We start from the raw sequence: 14740 nt of genomic DNA on the forward strand, positions 1-14740 counted from the left end.
TCTGAGAGCTTAGAGCTAGGGAGGCATCACTCCTAGCTGCCTATAGGGGGGGCACTGTTCCAATGGGGCTCTGAAAAAAGGATGCCGAGAGAGGTGAGGGAGAGGGGAGACCGTTCTAGGCATGGGGGTTACTGTCAGAAAAGGGGAGGAGGGGGGAGAGGTTGAGCAGCCCAGTTTGACTGATGCTGATATTCCCAGGAGATAGGACCATGACATAGCCCTGGCTATGGCTGGACAATTGCAACAAGCTCTTCCCACTCTAGCCCATCCTCCACTAGTTGTCTGAGGTAAGAATCAAACTCAGGACTTTCTGACCCCAGGTCCTTTGATCTTGGTATGCCCAGAGCTAGGAGGCTTCAGTGCCAGAGAGATAGAAATAGAGAGCTGGCCTTGGGGCCAGAAAGACTACCTCAGCTCACACCTCTAACCTCTACGAGGTGACCTCCCAGAGCTCTGGGCACCTTTCTAATGCCAGATAATGCTGGGATGGTTTCCCCTTCCAGGAACTCCCTAGAGTAATGACATCATCATTAAAATTGTCTTCTGCTGGAAGCCTTCCTCTACCCCTCTAGATTCCTGCGCCTTTCCTGTCTTAATGACTTCCTATTTATCCTGGCCATCTTTGTGTGCATTGTCTGCATGGAGTCTCCATTAGATTATAAGCTCCTCGAGGGCAGGGACTGTCTTTTGCCTCTTTTTGCATCCCTAGTGTTTGGCACCGTGCCTGCCACCTAGAAGGTGCTCAATGAATGTGATTGAGTGAATGCAGGTCCAATCCTTATCCCTATTGACAGGGATACCAAAGTAGTTTTCTTGAATGTCAAGTCTGACCACGTCTCTGCTACTTGGTAATCTCTAGTGCTTCCCCGTTCCCTCTATAGTCAAACACAAATTCTTCCATTTGGCATTTATGACCCTTGCCAACCTGGCTCCAGAGTGCCTTTCCAGCCTTATTCTACGTTAGTCCCCTTCACAAGCTTCACACTTCAGCCAGAGGTCCTTGCTGTGCCTTTGCACGGGCTGTCCCCATGCCTGGAATGCACTCTCTCCTCTGTTCTGTTAGAATGTGAGGTTTTGAGGCAGGTAGGTGTGTATGTGGAAGCTGTCAAGTGCTGAACTTGGATTCAAGTCCTTTGTCAAATGCTTAGTAGCTGTGTAACCCTGGTCAGATCACTTCATCTCCCTCTGCTTTAGTCATATGTGTCTGTATGTGCCTGTGTGTGTATTATGTATGTAGACTATATGCACTTTGTGAACCTTAAAGGCCTTCATAAATCATCCCTAGTTTCTTTCAGAGCTCAAGTCAAGGGTCCCCTTCTCCCTTTTGGGGTGCCTTAGAGCCTTGCGAGGGCCTCCACATCACATTATCTTGTATTTAGATGTTTATTTTGCAGAGTTACATGTGTGTGTGTTGTCTCCTCTGATAGGGTACAAGCCTCTTGAGGCAGGGACTTCCTCACTTTTGTATCCCCAGCAGTTAGCACTGTGCTTGGTACATAGTAAATGCTTAATAAATGTCTGCCTTGAACTCCAGGCCCGAGCCTCTGTTTTGTTCAATGAGCACTGGGGAGCCATTGATGGTTCTTGATCCAGGGAGTGTGAGCTTAATAACTATAGGAGATGAAATGGAGAGGGGAAAGGCTGAGGTCAGAAAGACCAAGAGGCAATTAAGAGTCGTAGTCAGAGGTTCTGAGGGGAAGGAGGAGACACTTCCAAGGCAGAATCAATTACCCTCCTGGACGCTCTGTGGATCCTGGCATCTCCTCTTCTCTAATGATCTTTATGTTCCAGCCTTCCAGGCTTTCTCATAGATGGCACTGTCATTCCCATGTGGCAAATACCTTGTCTCCCCATGGCCTCTGTCCCCAGAGTCAGGCTCTGAAACACCTCTCCAATGTTCTTCCCCAGGCCTTGGGTAGTGACGGAGTACGGATCACCAGCATGGAGAGTGCCCTGACTGCGAGGGACCGTGTTGGGGTCCAGGACTTTGTGCTGTTGGAGAATTTCACTAGTGAAGCCGCGTTCATCGAGAACCTGAGACGACGCTTCCGTGAAAACCTCATCTATGTAAGCCACAGGGAGTGAGATGGGGTGAGGGTGGACAGCAGCTGGTGCCCATGAAGCTACGGGAGCATCTTGGAGAACCCTCACCTCGTTGTCCTGTCCCCCATTTTGCAGACCTATATAGGGCCTGTGCTGGTCTCTGTCAACCCTTATCGAGACCTCCAGATCTACAGCCGGCAGCACATGGAACGTTACCGGGGTGTCAGCTTTTATGAGGTTCCCCCGCACCTGTGAGTGACCTCTCTGGTTTCCAACCAGTGTGACCTTTCCTGGGTACTGTCCTCCTGACTACTTAGACCTGGAACCCCTAACCCCTTTATCTTCCTCATGTCCCCTTTCTAGGTGACTATCAGTGAGTAACTTCCTGACTTTTGATCCCCTCAGCTATCTACCTGTGAACCCTGCCCAAGAATCGCACATGCCCCTGGGGACCCCCATTCCCTCACATTTGTTCCCCCTGTGTCCCCCAGTCTGACCTTCCCCCCAGTGTTTACCCCACCCCCACCCCCCATCTGACCCCCACACCCCTTTAGGTTTGCTGTGGCTGACACGGTGTACCGGGCACTTCGCACGGAGAGAAGGGATCAGGCTGTGTTGATATCCGGGGAGAGCGGGGCAGGCAAGACTGAGGCCACCAAGAGGCTGCTACAGTTCTATGCCGAGACCTGCCCTGCTAGTGAGCGGGGAGGGGCTGTAAGGGACAGACTGCTGCAGAGTAACCCTGTGCTGGAGGTAGGAGGGCTGACAGGGGCAGCAGTAAAATGGCAGCACAGTGGGGTGGGAGGTAAGGGATAAGGAACAGAAGCTGCAATCAGAGGACATGGGGTCAGGAGAAGAGATCATTGATCTCCTGTAGAAGGAGACTCTTTCTCTAAAGTACCTCCCCTTTCTCCCACCCGAGGCTTTTGGAAATGCCAAGACCCTTCGAAACGACAACTCCAGCCGATTTGGCAAATACATGGATGTACAGTTTGACTTCAAGGTGTGTGGGGTTCAAGGGGAGGCCTTGGGAGCTGGTGGGGACAAGCGTGATCTCTCAGGGAATAAAGCAGATGTTCTGCCTTGGAACTCACTGCTGCTTCTCTCTACCAGCTAGACTGGAAACTCTGAGGGGCAGGCACACTGTTTACTCATTTTTTGCATGATAAGTAATATTGTATGTAATAGACCAAGTCCTGACCTCAGTGAGTGAATAGGGAGTGAACCTGAGCTCTGTTCCCTGTCTCTTCCACCTTTCTATAGGGCTTTCATGATTCCCTCAAGGTGCCAGCACCCTCCTCCCTCCAGTCACCCTGAATCTCTGTTTCCTCATCTGTAAAATGGGGGTGTGGGATTTGGGGGCCTCTCAGGGCCCTTCAGCTCAAAGCCTCTGATGCCATTTAAGTACACATTGGCCCCTGCTTCTGCCCCTAACCATGTCTCCCATCCCCTGTTCCTCAGGGGGCCCCTGTGGGTGGACACATCCTCAGTTACCTCCTGGAAAAATCCCGAGTCGTTCACCAGAATCACGGGGAGAGAAACTTTCACATCTTCTATCAGCTGCTGGAGGGCGGGGAGGAAGAGACCCTTCGGAGGCTGGGGCTGGAGAGGAATGCCCAGAGCTACTTGTACCTGGTGAAGGTGAGATGGGGGCAGAAGAGCAGGACCGTGGGGTTGGGGCCAAGAGATGCCCTGAGTTCTCTGTTACTGTGGGCATCCAAGGCTGGGCCAGGAACATGGGGGGGGGCAGTTAGCAGAGCCTCACAACCCCCCCCTCCCTGCAGGGTCAGTGTGCCAAGGTCACGTCCATCAATGACAAGAGCGACTGGAAGGTGGTCAGGAAAGCTCTTTCTGTCATTGACTTCAACGAAGATGACATCGAGGTGAGAAGGCCCGATGGAATGCTCCCTCCCCCCAAAACCTGCCCTTTCGCCTGGAATTCCCCTGCTCCCTGAAACCCAGCCCTTCTGCTTGTCATCACCCTTTCCGCCTTCCACCATGCTCATGACCTCCCTTGCCCCTAGTTTCCTCCTCCTTCTCCTCCTCCTCTTCCCCCTCCTGCTTCTGGCTTCCTCCCTCTGCTGCCTGTCTCCTCCTTCAGGTATTTTCCCCTCCCCTCCCCCTTCTTCTTCCTCCTCCTCTTCTCCCTCATCCTCCTTCCCCCCCCTTTCTCAGGCCTCTTCCTCCTCCCCTTCTCCCCCCCCATCCCTGGCTCTCATGGGGCCCTTGGCCGTTCCCCGCCTCCTCTATCAGCGGCCCTCTCTCTCCACAGGACCTGCTGAGCATTGTGGCCAGCGTGCTACATCTAGGCAATATCCACTTTGCTGCTGATGAGGAGAGCAATGCCCAAGTGACCACAGAGAACCAGGTCAAGTACCTGACCCGGGTAAGTGAGTGGCCCGAGCGCCCTGCAGGGAGGGGGACCAGCTCAGCCCCATGTTGGGGGCATCCGTGACCCAGCCGTGTTTCCCACTGGCAGCTGCTACAGGTGGATGGCTCTATGCTGAAGGAAGCCTTGACCCATAGGAAGATCATTGCCAAGGGTGAGGAGGTGAGAGTGACAACAACATTTTATGCTTTGGTCAATGGACAGCTCTTCACTGAACACCCACCATGCACATGGCACCATGGGATTATCTGGGGTGCTCTTCTCAGACGTTACTGTCTCACCTGATTCTCCTAGGTACCCTGTAAAAACGCAGGGCACCAATTATTCATTATGCCCCCTCTGACAGGAGAGGTCAGCTGAGGCCCAGCCAAGGTCGCCCAAAGCTGGGTCTGGAGCCCACACCAAGGGATCCTTCTACTTAACTGAGTTGCACTTTCCAAATGCTCCGTTGGGGAGCAGGGGGTAGTAGCATTCTATTTGGTCATGGCTGTGTCCTCATGGAGGTCCCAGGCATGAACATCTTTGGGGAAGCATAGATGGCGATGCTTCCCTATCCTAGCCCAGTCCTTTCTCTAGTCTACTGGGCTGTGGGATAAGGGTGAAGAATGGTGGATGGAAGTGAGACATTAAGGCAGAGTGGTGGAGAAATGGCCTCAGCATCAGAAACAGATCTGGGTTCAAGGCCTGACTGTTACACATCCTAGCTATGTGACTTTGCCTCTTAGTGCCAAGGAATTCTAAGACTAGAATCTGAGAGGGTCCCTCCCCCAAAGAAGGTCTGGGCCAAAAAAGAAAAAAACAGAGTGGGGGATGGGGAAGTTGGGGGGAAGAGCACATCCTCCTTTATCATTCACTTGTCCCTGTCCAGCTCCTGAGCCCCCTGAACCTGGAGCAGGCTGCATATGCCCGGGATGCCTTGGCGAAAGCCATCTATAGTCGCACCTTCTCCTGGCTGGTCAACAAGATCAACAGGTCGCTGGCCTTCAAGGTGAGGCTGGTCCTTCTGAGCTCATCACCCTATCTCCCACCTACCCAAGCCCTGCCACCACCTTCCTCACCCCACCCCCCCATCCATCAGTAGGAATGGGATTTGTCCTGGTTCCTAGAGATCAGCAGTCTGTCACTGAGGGGTGCCAGGGGAGCTTTCCCACAGATGTGTTTCTCTGAGATGGGCAGTGGTTCCCCTTTAGGACCCAGAATTCCCCAGCTGGAGAGGCACCACAGTTCTGGGACTGGTGGATATCTACGGCTTCGAGGTTTTCCAGCACAACAGGTCAGTGTCGTTGCAACCCACCTCAACCTTCTCTTTATCTTTGTCTTTTTCTCTTCTCCCTGACTTTGACCATCTTTCTGTATTCTTCCCTTCCCATCTTTTCCATCCCCTCCTTCTCTCTCTTCTCCTTCCCTTCCCTATTCCTTATCTTTCTCACTTTCCCTCTTTCTCTCTCTTCTAATCCATCTCTTCTTTTTTCTCCCACAAACACTCTATTTTCTCTCAGTCCCTCCAGTCTTTTCCCTGAGTCGGTCCTCCAGCATCTCCCATTGATTGCTCTCAGGGCCCCTTCATTGATTGCTCTTGTGATCCCCCAGCATCCCTCATTGGTCTCACTAGTGTCCTTCCACTGGTCACTCTCCCTCTTCCACCAGAATCTCCCACTGGTTCCTTTCATAGTCTCCCCCAATGACCCCCACTAATGATTTTTGAGCTCCACCTACATCTCCCATCAATCCCTTTTTTTTTTTGGGTGGGGGTCTCTTTCTGTCTCTCTAGCTTTGAGCAATTCTGCATTAATTACTGTAATGAAAAGCTGCAACAACTCTTCATCGAGCTCACCCTCAAGTCAGAGCAGGAAGAATATGAAGCAGAGGGCATTGCTGTGAGTAGGAAGCCGCTCATGGCTGACCATTGATCCATTGGTGTCCCAACTTCTCTGCCCAAGCTGTGTGCCTGGGCTATCAGAGCTCCCTCTGATGGGTGGGCAGCATGACCTATGAATATGATTAGGATGGAGGTTTGTGTCCCCAGTCCCCAAGGAGGGAGTTAAGCTGCCTGTGTGTCTCTTTGGCCACAGTGGGAGCCAGTGCCGTATCTCAACAACAAGATCATCTGTGACTTGGTAGAGGAGAAGTTCAAGGGCATCATCTCCATCCTGGTGAGGCTCTGACACTTGGAAGAGGGGGGCCCCAGGATATGTCAGCCCTCTTTCCTTTATCCCATTGCCCTAAAGCATCCATGGAGGGAGTGGAGGGGCTGTCTGGGACTGAGCCGAGGGCAGGGAGTGGAGAGGGAGGTGAGAGAAAATATTGGGGGCCTCTTGTCTTGGGTCTGGAAGGGGCTCTCTTTGACTCTTCCTCCCTCTGCTGTGTGTCCTCCCAGTTAGAAGAGCAGCCTTTGACCCTCTTGTTCCCCAGTGTTATGTGATACCCCTGTTTCCTATTCCCTTTCATTCCCCCATCTCAAGTCCCCAGTGGCTCCCCCACCATATTGTCTGTGCCACACACCCCTCTGTCCTCTCTGCCCTTTACTGACTCTCTCCCTTTCCTTTTCCAGGATGAGGAGTGCCTTCGCCCTGGGGATGCCACAGACCTGACCTTCCTGGAGAAGCTTGAGGACACAGTGAAGCACCACCCACACTTTGTGACGTGAGTGTATTGCTCTCTCAAGTGCCGATCAGGACTCTTGGTCCTGATTCCCGGTGTGCCACACTTGGCTCCTTTTCCTCCCAAACTTCATTTCCTCCCTTCCCCTCACCAGGATTTCTGGACAAGAACAATGAGGTCTCATGGGCTTGGTGTTTGCACCAGGCAAGCTGCCTGGTCACCTCCAAATGCTGCCCTCAGATCTAGAGTGGGGAGGAATCTTAGAACCGAGCTGCTATTCCAGCTCCCCCATTTTGCAGAAGAGGACAATGAGGGTCAGAGTGGGAAAGGGACCTATCCACAACAGAGTGGAAAGTGACCCTGGGCTGGGAGTCAGGAGCCCTGGGATTAAGTTCTGGCTTCACCACCGACTCATCGTTGGGTGACCTTGGGTGAATCACTTTTCTTGTGAGCCTGACTTTCACCATCTGTAAAATGAGAATGATGTTCCCTCCCCTACTGTGAAATGGGGAGAAGTAAATGAGATATTGGCTTTAAAAGTCTTAAGGCTAAGACACCAGTGACCACAATAATGGCAAAAGAAAACATCATCATGAGCAAACTCTGTCCCAGAGAGCAGATAAGGAAACATACTTCCCTCTGCTCAGAGAGATGGGGGCTTTCAGGTGCAGAATGTGGCATCCACCATCGTCCTGGGATTCAGTGGTGGTTAGGATGCCTTTGTACACTAGGAAGCGATTGAGGTGTAAAAACAAAAGCTGTCATTGAAACTTTAAAGAAATAATAACAACAGGTAGCATCATACAAATGCTGGTAGAACCCCCATTTCCAAAGCAAGGAAGATGTCAATACCACGCTGGGTCTGGGCGAAGGAAGATTAGGTAGCAGAAGCAGTAATAACAGAAGTGCTGGGTGGGAATCCAAAGAGCCATTTGAATTTAAAATGTAGAAGGTCAGAGGGATTTTAAAACACCAACAAAAAACCAGATCCCTAAGAGAACTGTGAGTTTTCATTCCCTTTTCATTTCCTATTTATGAAAAAGTTGATGGGTCGGTGCTGACTCTCTCTTCTCTGAGGAAGACATTCTGATTTGTTGCTCGTAAGTCACTTCCTTCTTCAGAAATTGCTGTTGGTTCAACTCTCCCTGGGTTCTCTTACCAATCTACCAGGGACTTGGGTAATGCTGGGCAAGTCACTTAACCTCCCTTAGCCTTAGTTTCCTCATCTGTAAAAATAAATGGGAGGCAACAAAATGTGAAATTAAAAAAAAAATTCAGAGAAGAAACAGTTCACCATACGCAACTCATTGGGACTGTTTAAAGGAAAAATCCAGATGCATGAAAGGGAGTTCTCAGCAGGAGAAGTAGCTCACATCACAACCAATCTGTGACTTAGGAAGTCCTTAGAAAGTTGTACATGGAAATTGATAACTTCCCTGAGGTCACACAGCAAGAGTTAGATTGTAAGCTCCTTGCGGGCAGGCATTCTCTTTTGGTATCCCCAGTTCTTAGCACAGTGCCTGACACACAGTAGGTGCTTAATAAATTTTTATTTGTTGACTGATTGAGAGGAGAGATTTAAAGCCAAGACTTTCCAGACTCAGTACTCTTAGCCATTAAGCCAGGCTGACTTAGTAAGTAAAATGTGATTTGCCCAAGGTCAGGGGATATGTTAGTGATGGAGCCAGAAATGAAATTAGGTCTGACTCCTAGCCAAGGGACACATTTCCTCTACAATGTAGGCAAGTTACTCATCTCTCTGGGCCTCACCACTGTCTCATCTGTAAAAATAAAGAGAGAGGAGTCAACAAAATATGAAATAATGAAAAAATGCATAGAAGCAGCATATCAGAGGGGCCCTTATTCTTCAAATCTTTCTTGGAGAAGACAGACAAGATACTGGAGCATAAACTTTTTTTTTAAGTAAAAAATGAAAAGGTTTTTATTTTGTTTGTCTTCAAATTTGTAGTTCTCTTGAGTCTTTTTTTTTGGTGTCTTAATTTTTACTGTTATGATCACTACTAATTATTCAGCAAGTATTTGTTCTACACCTTCTATGCATTTGCATTGTGCTAAGTGTTAGGGATAGAGAGGTAATAATAAAGCTGGCATTCTTTCAGAAGAAGGAACATGTCTATGGAAAATTAAGTACAAAGTATATACAAAGCAATTTCTGATGAGTGGGGCTTAGTCTAAATTATTTTTATTGACACTTAACAATTTTATTAACAATAGAACAGGAACTGCAGACGGCACCACAAAAAGCTGTAATAGAAATAGGGAAATAGAAGGTAGAAGGCATTGGTTATGGTAATAAGGGGGTAGGGAGCTGGCCAGGGATGGAAACTCTGGAATCCCCAGGATGCTGAGTGTAACTGTAGGACAAGCCACCGTTGTATACTTCACAGTTAACAGTGAAGATTTGATCATCAATCTCCGAACAAGAGGGAGAGGGCAGAGAGGGGAAGCAGGGAAGCAGATGGAGAGACCCTGGTCCTGGCCCATGGTCCAGGCAGGGGTTACTGGAGCCCTGAGGCTTGCCTGCTTCTGTCTGCTCTGCCTTCCTCATGTACCTGTTGGCAGGCTTAAATGAGAGCCCATGAAAGCCTCATGTAACATCTGCTTTCAGAAGCTAGGGATCATTGTTCATAGATGTAGACCTGAAAGGAGCTCAGAGGCCATCTGGGCTAACCTCTTCATTTTACAGAGAGGGAAACTGAGGCTTAGAGAGGAGAAATTACTTGTCCCAAGTCGCACAGGTGACACATTTGGGAAGTGAATCCACCTCCTCCCACTCTAAATTGCTCCCCGTTGCCCACTGCCAAAGCCAGGCTCTTTTGGACTTGACCTTTTCTCTCTATTTTGAGACATGCTTCATGATATCCAAGTTTCATCCTCCCCTCTTGCAGTCAAATGTCCAGTCTTACAATCCTAGATTTTCTTTAGGACTCAGCTCAAGTGCCACATTCTACATGCCTTTCCTGGTTCTCCCCGCCCCCAGCTGGCAGTTCCTTCCCCCCTTCCTCAGTGCCGTCTGCCCATGTCGGTGCATGTCTGTGTCCCCTAAATAGGAGGCAGACTTGTGGGAGGCAGAATCTATTTGGCTTTTGTTTCATCTCTGTATGCCGGTGCCTGGCCTGCCAAACGTGCTTAATAAATTCTTGTTGATTAATTGACTCTGAACTTGGTCACGGTGACAAGGTCTCTCTACAGAAGTCTCCTCAGGAACCCCAGGCTCTGAATAGCAGAGCCTGGAGCCAGCTTCACACCACCTGCCCTTTTTTCACCTCCCCTAGTCACAAGTTGGCTGACCAGCGGACAAGGAAATCCTTGGGCCGAGGCGAATTCCGTCTGTTGCACTATGCCGGGGAGGTGACCTACAGTGTGACAGGTAAGTGACTGGCTGGGGCCCAGGGCCACAACCCCTCCCCCTCTCACCTGACTCATTCCCTTTTCTTGGCTTTGCCTCTGAAATGTGGCACTCACGTTGCTGTGACCTTCTCTCCTCCCAAACCCTGTTTCCTCTCCTCCTCTCGCCAGGGTTTCTGGACAAGAACAATGACCTTCTGTTTCGTAACCTTAAGGAGGTAAGCAGGGCTGGCCCCCAGTGAGAAGAGCCAGGTTGGCACTCTGGGGCTGGGGAAAGACGAAGAGAGGGCTTTTATCTTTTCACATTGGCTGAAGGACAGCTTTTTTTTCACCAAACAAAAAATGCAGAGGCCATAAAATAAAGACTCATGGGAACTCTTGAACAAATACAGAAAGCTCTTATGTACCCACGGTCCACAGGACGCAGTTCACCTCTCTACCATTGTCCCCTAGGCCTTCTGACTCACCATCACCCTGTGGTTTGGGCTAGCTCCCCATAGAAAGAGAATGAAGTCGAGGGGACACCTTGACCTAGCACTGATATCAAGAGGGGGCTCTTTTTTCTTTTTTTCTAGAGCAGGGATATGGAAAGCTCAGGCCCTCCCTGCCTCCCACGGGGGATATCCCTTCTCACTCAGTCTCTTCCCTTCCTTCCCACAGACTATGTGTAGCTCCGAAAACCCCATCCTGAGCCAGTGCTTTGACAGGAATGAACTCACAGACAAGAAGAGGCCGGAGACGGTGCGAGCTCCTCAGGGGCTGTGAGAGGAGAGTGTGTGTGTCTCTGTGTGTGTGTGTGTGTCCATCTCTGGGACTGTGCAGGGCTTGGAGGGTCCTTCTCCCCGGGCCTCAGTGGGATGTCAGACTACGTCCTTTCCCCCCTTCCTCCAACCATATTTCCCCAATGACTCCACCTGCCTCCCCATCCCCAAGTCCCTAGCCTGCCCCTTTTCTTCTGGCCTCTCTTTCTGTTTTTAGCTCTTAGCACTGGGTGGGGCATATAGTAGGTGCTTCCTAAGTGTTTGTCAATTTGACTTACAGGCAGCCACACAGTTTAAGGCAAGTCTCTTCCAACTGGTTGAGATCCTCATGTCCAAAGAACCTGCTTATATTCGCTGTATCAAGCCCAATGATGCCAAACAGCCAGGTAAGGGGAGACACACCCCTTCCCTGCCTCCCCCCTGGGTGTACTCCTCTCACTCTCGTGGGAAGACCAAAACCACAAAATGTCAGGGCTAGAGAGGAGCCCACTCCCCTCTGCCCCCAAAGTGTTGAAAGAAGGAAATGGAGAGGGGAAGGGCTTGGGCAGGACCCCCAGCAGTTTTCTTTCCACTGTTCCAGAGGGGAAGGGCCCGGGCATGAACACTTTCTCCCCAGCTGTTGTCTTTGGGCCCCCTCTTCACCAAGGATACTTGCTCTGAGCAAGCCCAGCAGCCCTCAGCTCATAGGTTAGGCCCTTCTCCAAATGGAGACTTGGGAGTGGTTTTTAGTGAGTCCCAGCCCTGACGCTTCTTAGTGGCCAAGTCCAGCTTGGGGGTGGTGTCTTTTTAACCAAGCCATTTCTTCACTGACAGGACTCCTGTTTGGGACCACACCAGACTTGCAGGGTACAGGGAGGTGGGATTGGCCCAGACATCACAGATCTCTCCATGTCTCTATCCAGTTATATACTGATCCTCATATGTTCTCCCTGCTCCAATGCCCCCAATTTCCAGATGTGAGAACTGAGGCCTAGAAGGTTGGTTAAGCGATTTGCACTTTCTCCCCCCCAGGTCGGTTTGATGAGGTGCTTATCCGACACCAGGTGAAATATTTGGGACTGATGGAGAATCTGCGGGTACGGAGAGCTGGCTTTGCCTATAGGCGCAAATATGAGAACTTCCTCCAGAGGTGTGTAGGCCTGGAAGAGGTTGGGAGGGTGTGGCTTGGGGAGCACAGGAGGTGCCAGGAGCAAATGGGAGTGAATGGGAAGGACTGATGCTGGAGGTTCAGAAATTTAGAGCTAGAAGGGAGGGAGGAGCAGAGTCCCTTTAAACAGGTGCTGGATTTGGGAGGCAAAGGACCTGAGTTCAAATCCCAGCTCTTCTATTTTCTTTGTGACCTTGGGCAAGCCTCATGCCTTCTCTCGATTTCTTCCTCTGGAAAATGTGGGAATTGAACTTGCTGGCCTTTAAGGTCAGATCCTGCCTCTTGCACTTACCAGCTGTGTGACTCTGGGTGAGTCACTTAGCCCCTGTGAGCCTCAGTTTCCTCCATTGTAAAATGGGGACAATAATACCAACCCAAGTCACAGAGTTATTATGAAGATCAAATGAGCTAATCTTGTCAGGAGTTTGGCAGGTCTTAGATTGGTAAGGATTTTGTTATTGTTCAGTCATTTCTCAGTCATGTCTGACTCTTCTTGTCCCCATTTGCTGTTTTCTTAGCAAAGATACTGGAGTGGTTGCCATTTTCTTCTCCAGCTCATTTCACAGATGAGGAAACTGAGACAAACAGGGTTAGGTGACTTGGCCAGGGTCATACAGCCAGTGAGTATATGAGGTCAGATTTGAACTCAGGTCTTCCTGACTCTAGGCCCAATGCTCTGTCTATTGTACCACCTAGCTGCCCAAATAAGGGTTCAAAGGCAAAAATAAAGCAGCCCCCACTCAAAAACAGCCGACATTCTTAGAGTGCTATAGAAAAGCCAGTCATTAAGTCTGTTAACCAGTGATTTTGTGACCTGACTTTTAGATGAGTGAGCTGAGCCCCAGAGAGGCCAAGTGACTTACCCAAAGTCACACAGGGAGTAAGGGTGAGCCAGAATTTGAACCCAGCTCCAGATTCAGCACCCTTTCCCTTGTATTATGTTGTCCCAGATAGTGAGAGGTAAAGACAGGATTCGAACCCAGGTTTTTGGAATTCAAATTCAGTTTGCTTTCCACAATTCTGCACCTGCAGGGCTTATATATGTGTGTATACATGTATGTTTGTATATGTGCATGTATGTACATGGTATGTGTGTGGATCTCTGTGTGTGATGTCCATATGCATAGATATGTCTGTCTCTGTGCATGTAAGAGACATTGAGAAGGTGCTTTCCCCCTTGGGCTTTTCCTCATTGAAGCGGCTTACTCTAAGTAGCTTTGCCTGCTGTCCCTTCAGCCCCCCAGCCTCCAGGTTACAGCCCACTATCTCCACCTGGAGAATTAGTGGCGGAATTAGGGTTAGGGTTAGGATTGAGTCCAGTGTCCTGTCTTCAAGGCACAGCCTGACCCCTTAGGTATTCTAGAATCACAGATTTAAAGCAACCTCCCAATTTTACAGATGAGGAAACTGAGGTTCAGGCTAAGTGACTTCAGATCATGTCCCAGATTTGGAGCCAGAAGGGACCAGAGGGGCAATTGAGTCCAACCTGTTTTTTAAATAGTATTTTATTTAAACATTTTAGTTCTAAGTTTTTCTCCCTCCCTAAAACAGTAAGCAATCTGCTGCAGGTCTAACCTCCTAATTTTCCCGATGTGGGAGCTGAGGCCCAGAGAGGTTAAGTTACTTTGCTGGGTTATGCTGGTAGTCAGTGTGCCTGCTGAGTGTCTGTGGCATCCTGGGCAAGCTGCTTCACAGTCCTTTCTTGGGTTCACACTGGTTTGAGCGACCAAGCTGAGCCCACAGCCCACGCCTCCCTCCACTGGACCCATTTGTCGCCGTGGTTATTTTTCAGTAGATCAAGGATTGAGGGCCAAGAGTCCAGAGTCCAGGATTTAGACCCCCAAAGTTGAAAGGTCCATTTTGGTGCTAACAGGAGAGACACACACATGTGCACACATAGTCACACATGCTGTCATAACCACACATGCTTTCTTTCACACACACTCCCATCCTCAAGTCACACTTAAACATACTTTCTCATATCATACACATGCAATTTCCTCCACACTCAATCACACACAGTCACACTCATACACACTTTTTTTTTTTTTAATAAGCAATCGGGGTTAAGTAACTTGCTCAAGGTTACACGGCCAGTTATTTCTGGGTGTGGTGCTGAGTATCCGAGCCCGGGATTTGATCCAGGTCATCCCGACTCTGGAGCCGGTGCTCTCACTCGCTGAGCCACCTGGCTGCCCCCTCATACACACTTTCTTATCACATACATGCACCCCCCACAGACTGTTTCACACACACATACTTTATCACACACATGCACCCCCCACAGACTGTCTCACACACACACACTCAGTCACACTCACACACACATACTTTATCACACACATGCACCCCCCCAAGACTGTCTCTCTCTCTCTCTCTCTCTCACACACACACACACACACACACACACACACACACACACACACACAC

At 49.8% G+C, this 14740-nt stretch overlaps 1 protein-coding gene across 3 annotated transcripts in view; it reads left to right on the forward strand.

Annotated features, from left to right (window-relative positions):
* The window catches only part of MYO1C (myosin IC), a 44584-nt gene that overhangs the window by 20057 nt on the left and 9787 nt on the right, over positions 1-14740 (forward strand). For all 3 annotated transcript variants that reach the window (XM_069089691.1, XM_069089693.1, XM_069089692.1), the window contains exons 2-19: positions 1909-2067; positions 2179-2294; positions 2598-2796; positions 2966-3046; positions 3505-3684; positions 3828-3926; positions 4316-4429; positions 4523-4594; positions 5301-5420; positions 5623-5705; positions 6204-6309; positions 6505-6585; positions 6984-7075; positions 10330-10424; positions 10574-10620; positions 11063-11143; positions 11444-11549; positions 12175-12292. In XM_069089691.1, the coding sequence (XP_068945792.1) occupies positions 1909-2067; positions 2179-2294; positions 2598-2796; positions 2966-3046; positions 3505-3684; positions 3828-3926; positions 4316-4429; positions 4523-4594; positions 5301-5420; positions 5623-5705; positions 6204-6309; positions 6505-6585; positions 6984-7075; positions 10330-10424; positions 10574-10620; positions 11063-11143; positions 11444-11549; positions 12175-12292 (1949 nt within the window). The remainder of the gene's footprint in view (positions 1-1908; positions 2068-2178; positions 2295-2597; positions 2797-2965; positions 3047-3504; positions 3685-3827; positions 3927-4315; positions 4430-4522; positions 4595-5300; positions 5421-5622; positions 5706-6203; positions 6310-6504; positions 6586-6983; positions 7076-10329; positions 10425-10573; positions 10621-11062; positions 11144-11443; positions 11550-12174; positions 12293-14740) is intronic.

The sequence above is a fragment of the Petaurus breviceps genome, unplaced genomic scaffold (genome assembly GCF_028583685.1).
Source record: "Petaurus breviceps papuanus isolate PSGF00001 unplaced genomic scaffold, PetGlider_PUasm1.0 186, whole genome shotgun sequence".
Classification (NCBI taxonomy): domain Eukaryota; kingdom Metazoa; phylum Chordata; class Mammalia; order Diprotodontia; family Petauridae; genus Petaurus; species Petaurus breviceps.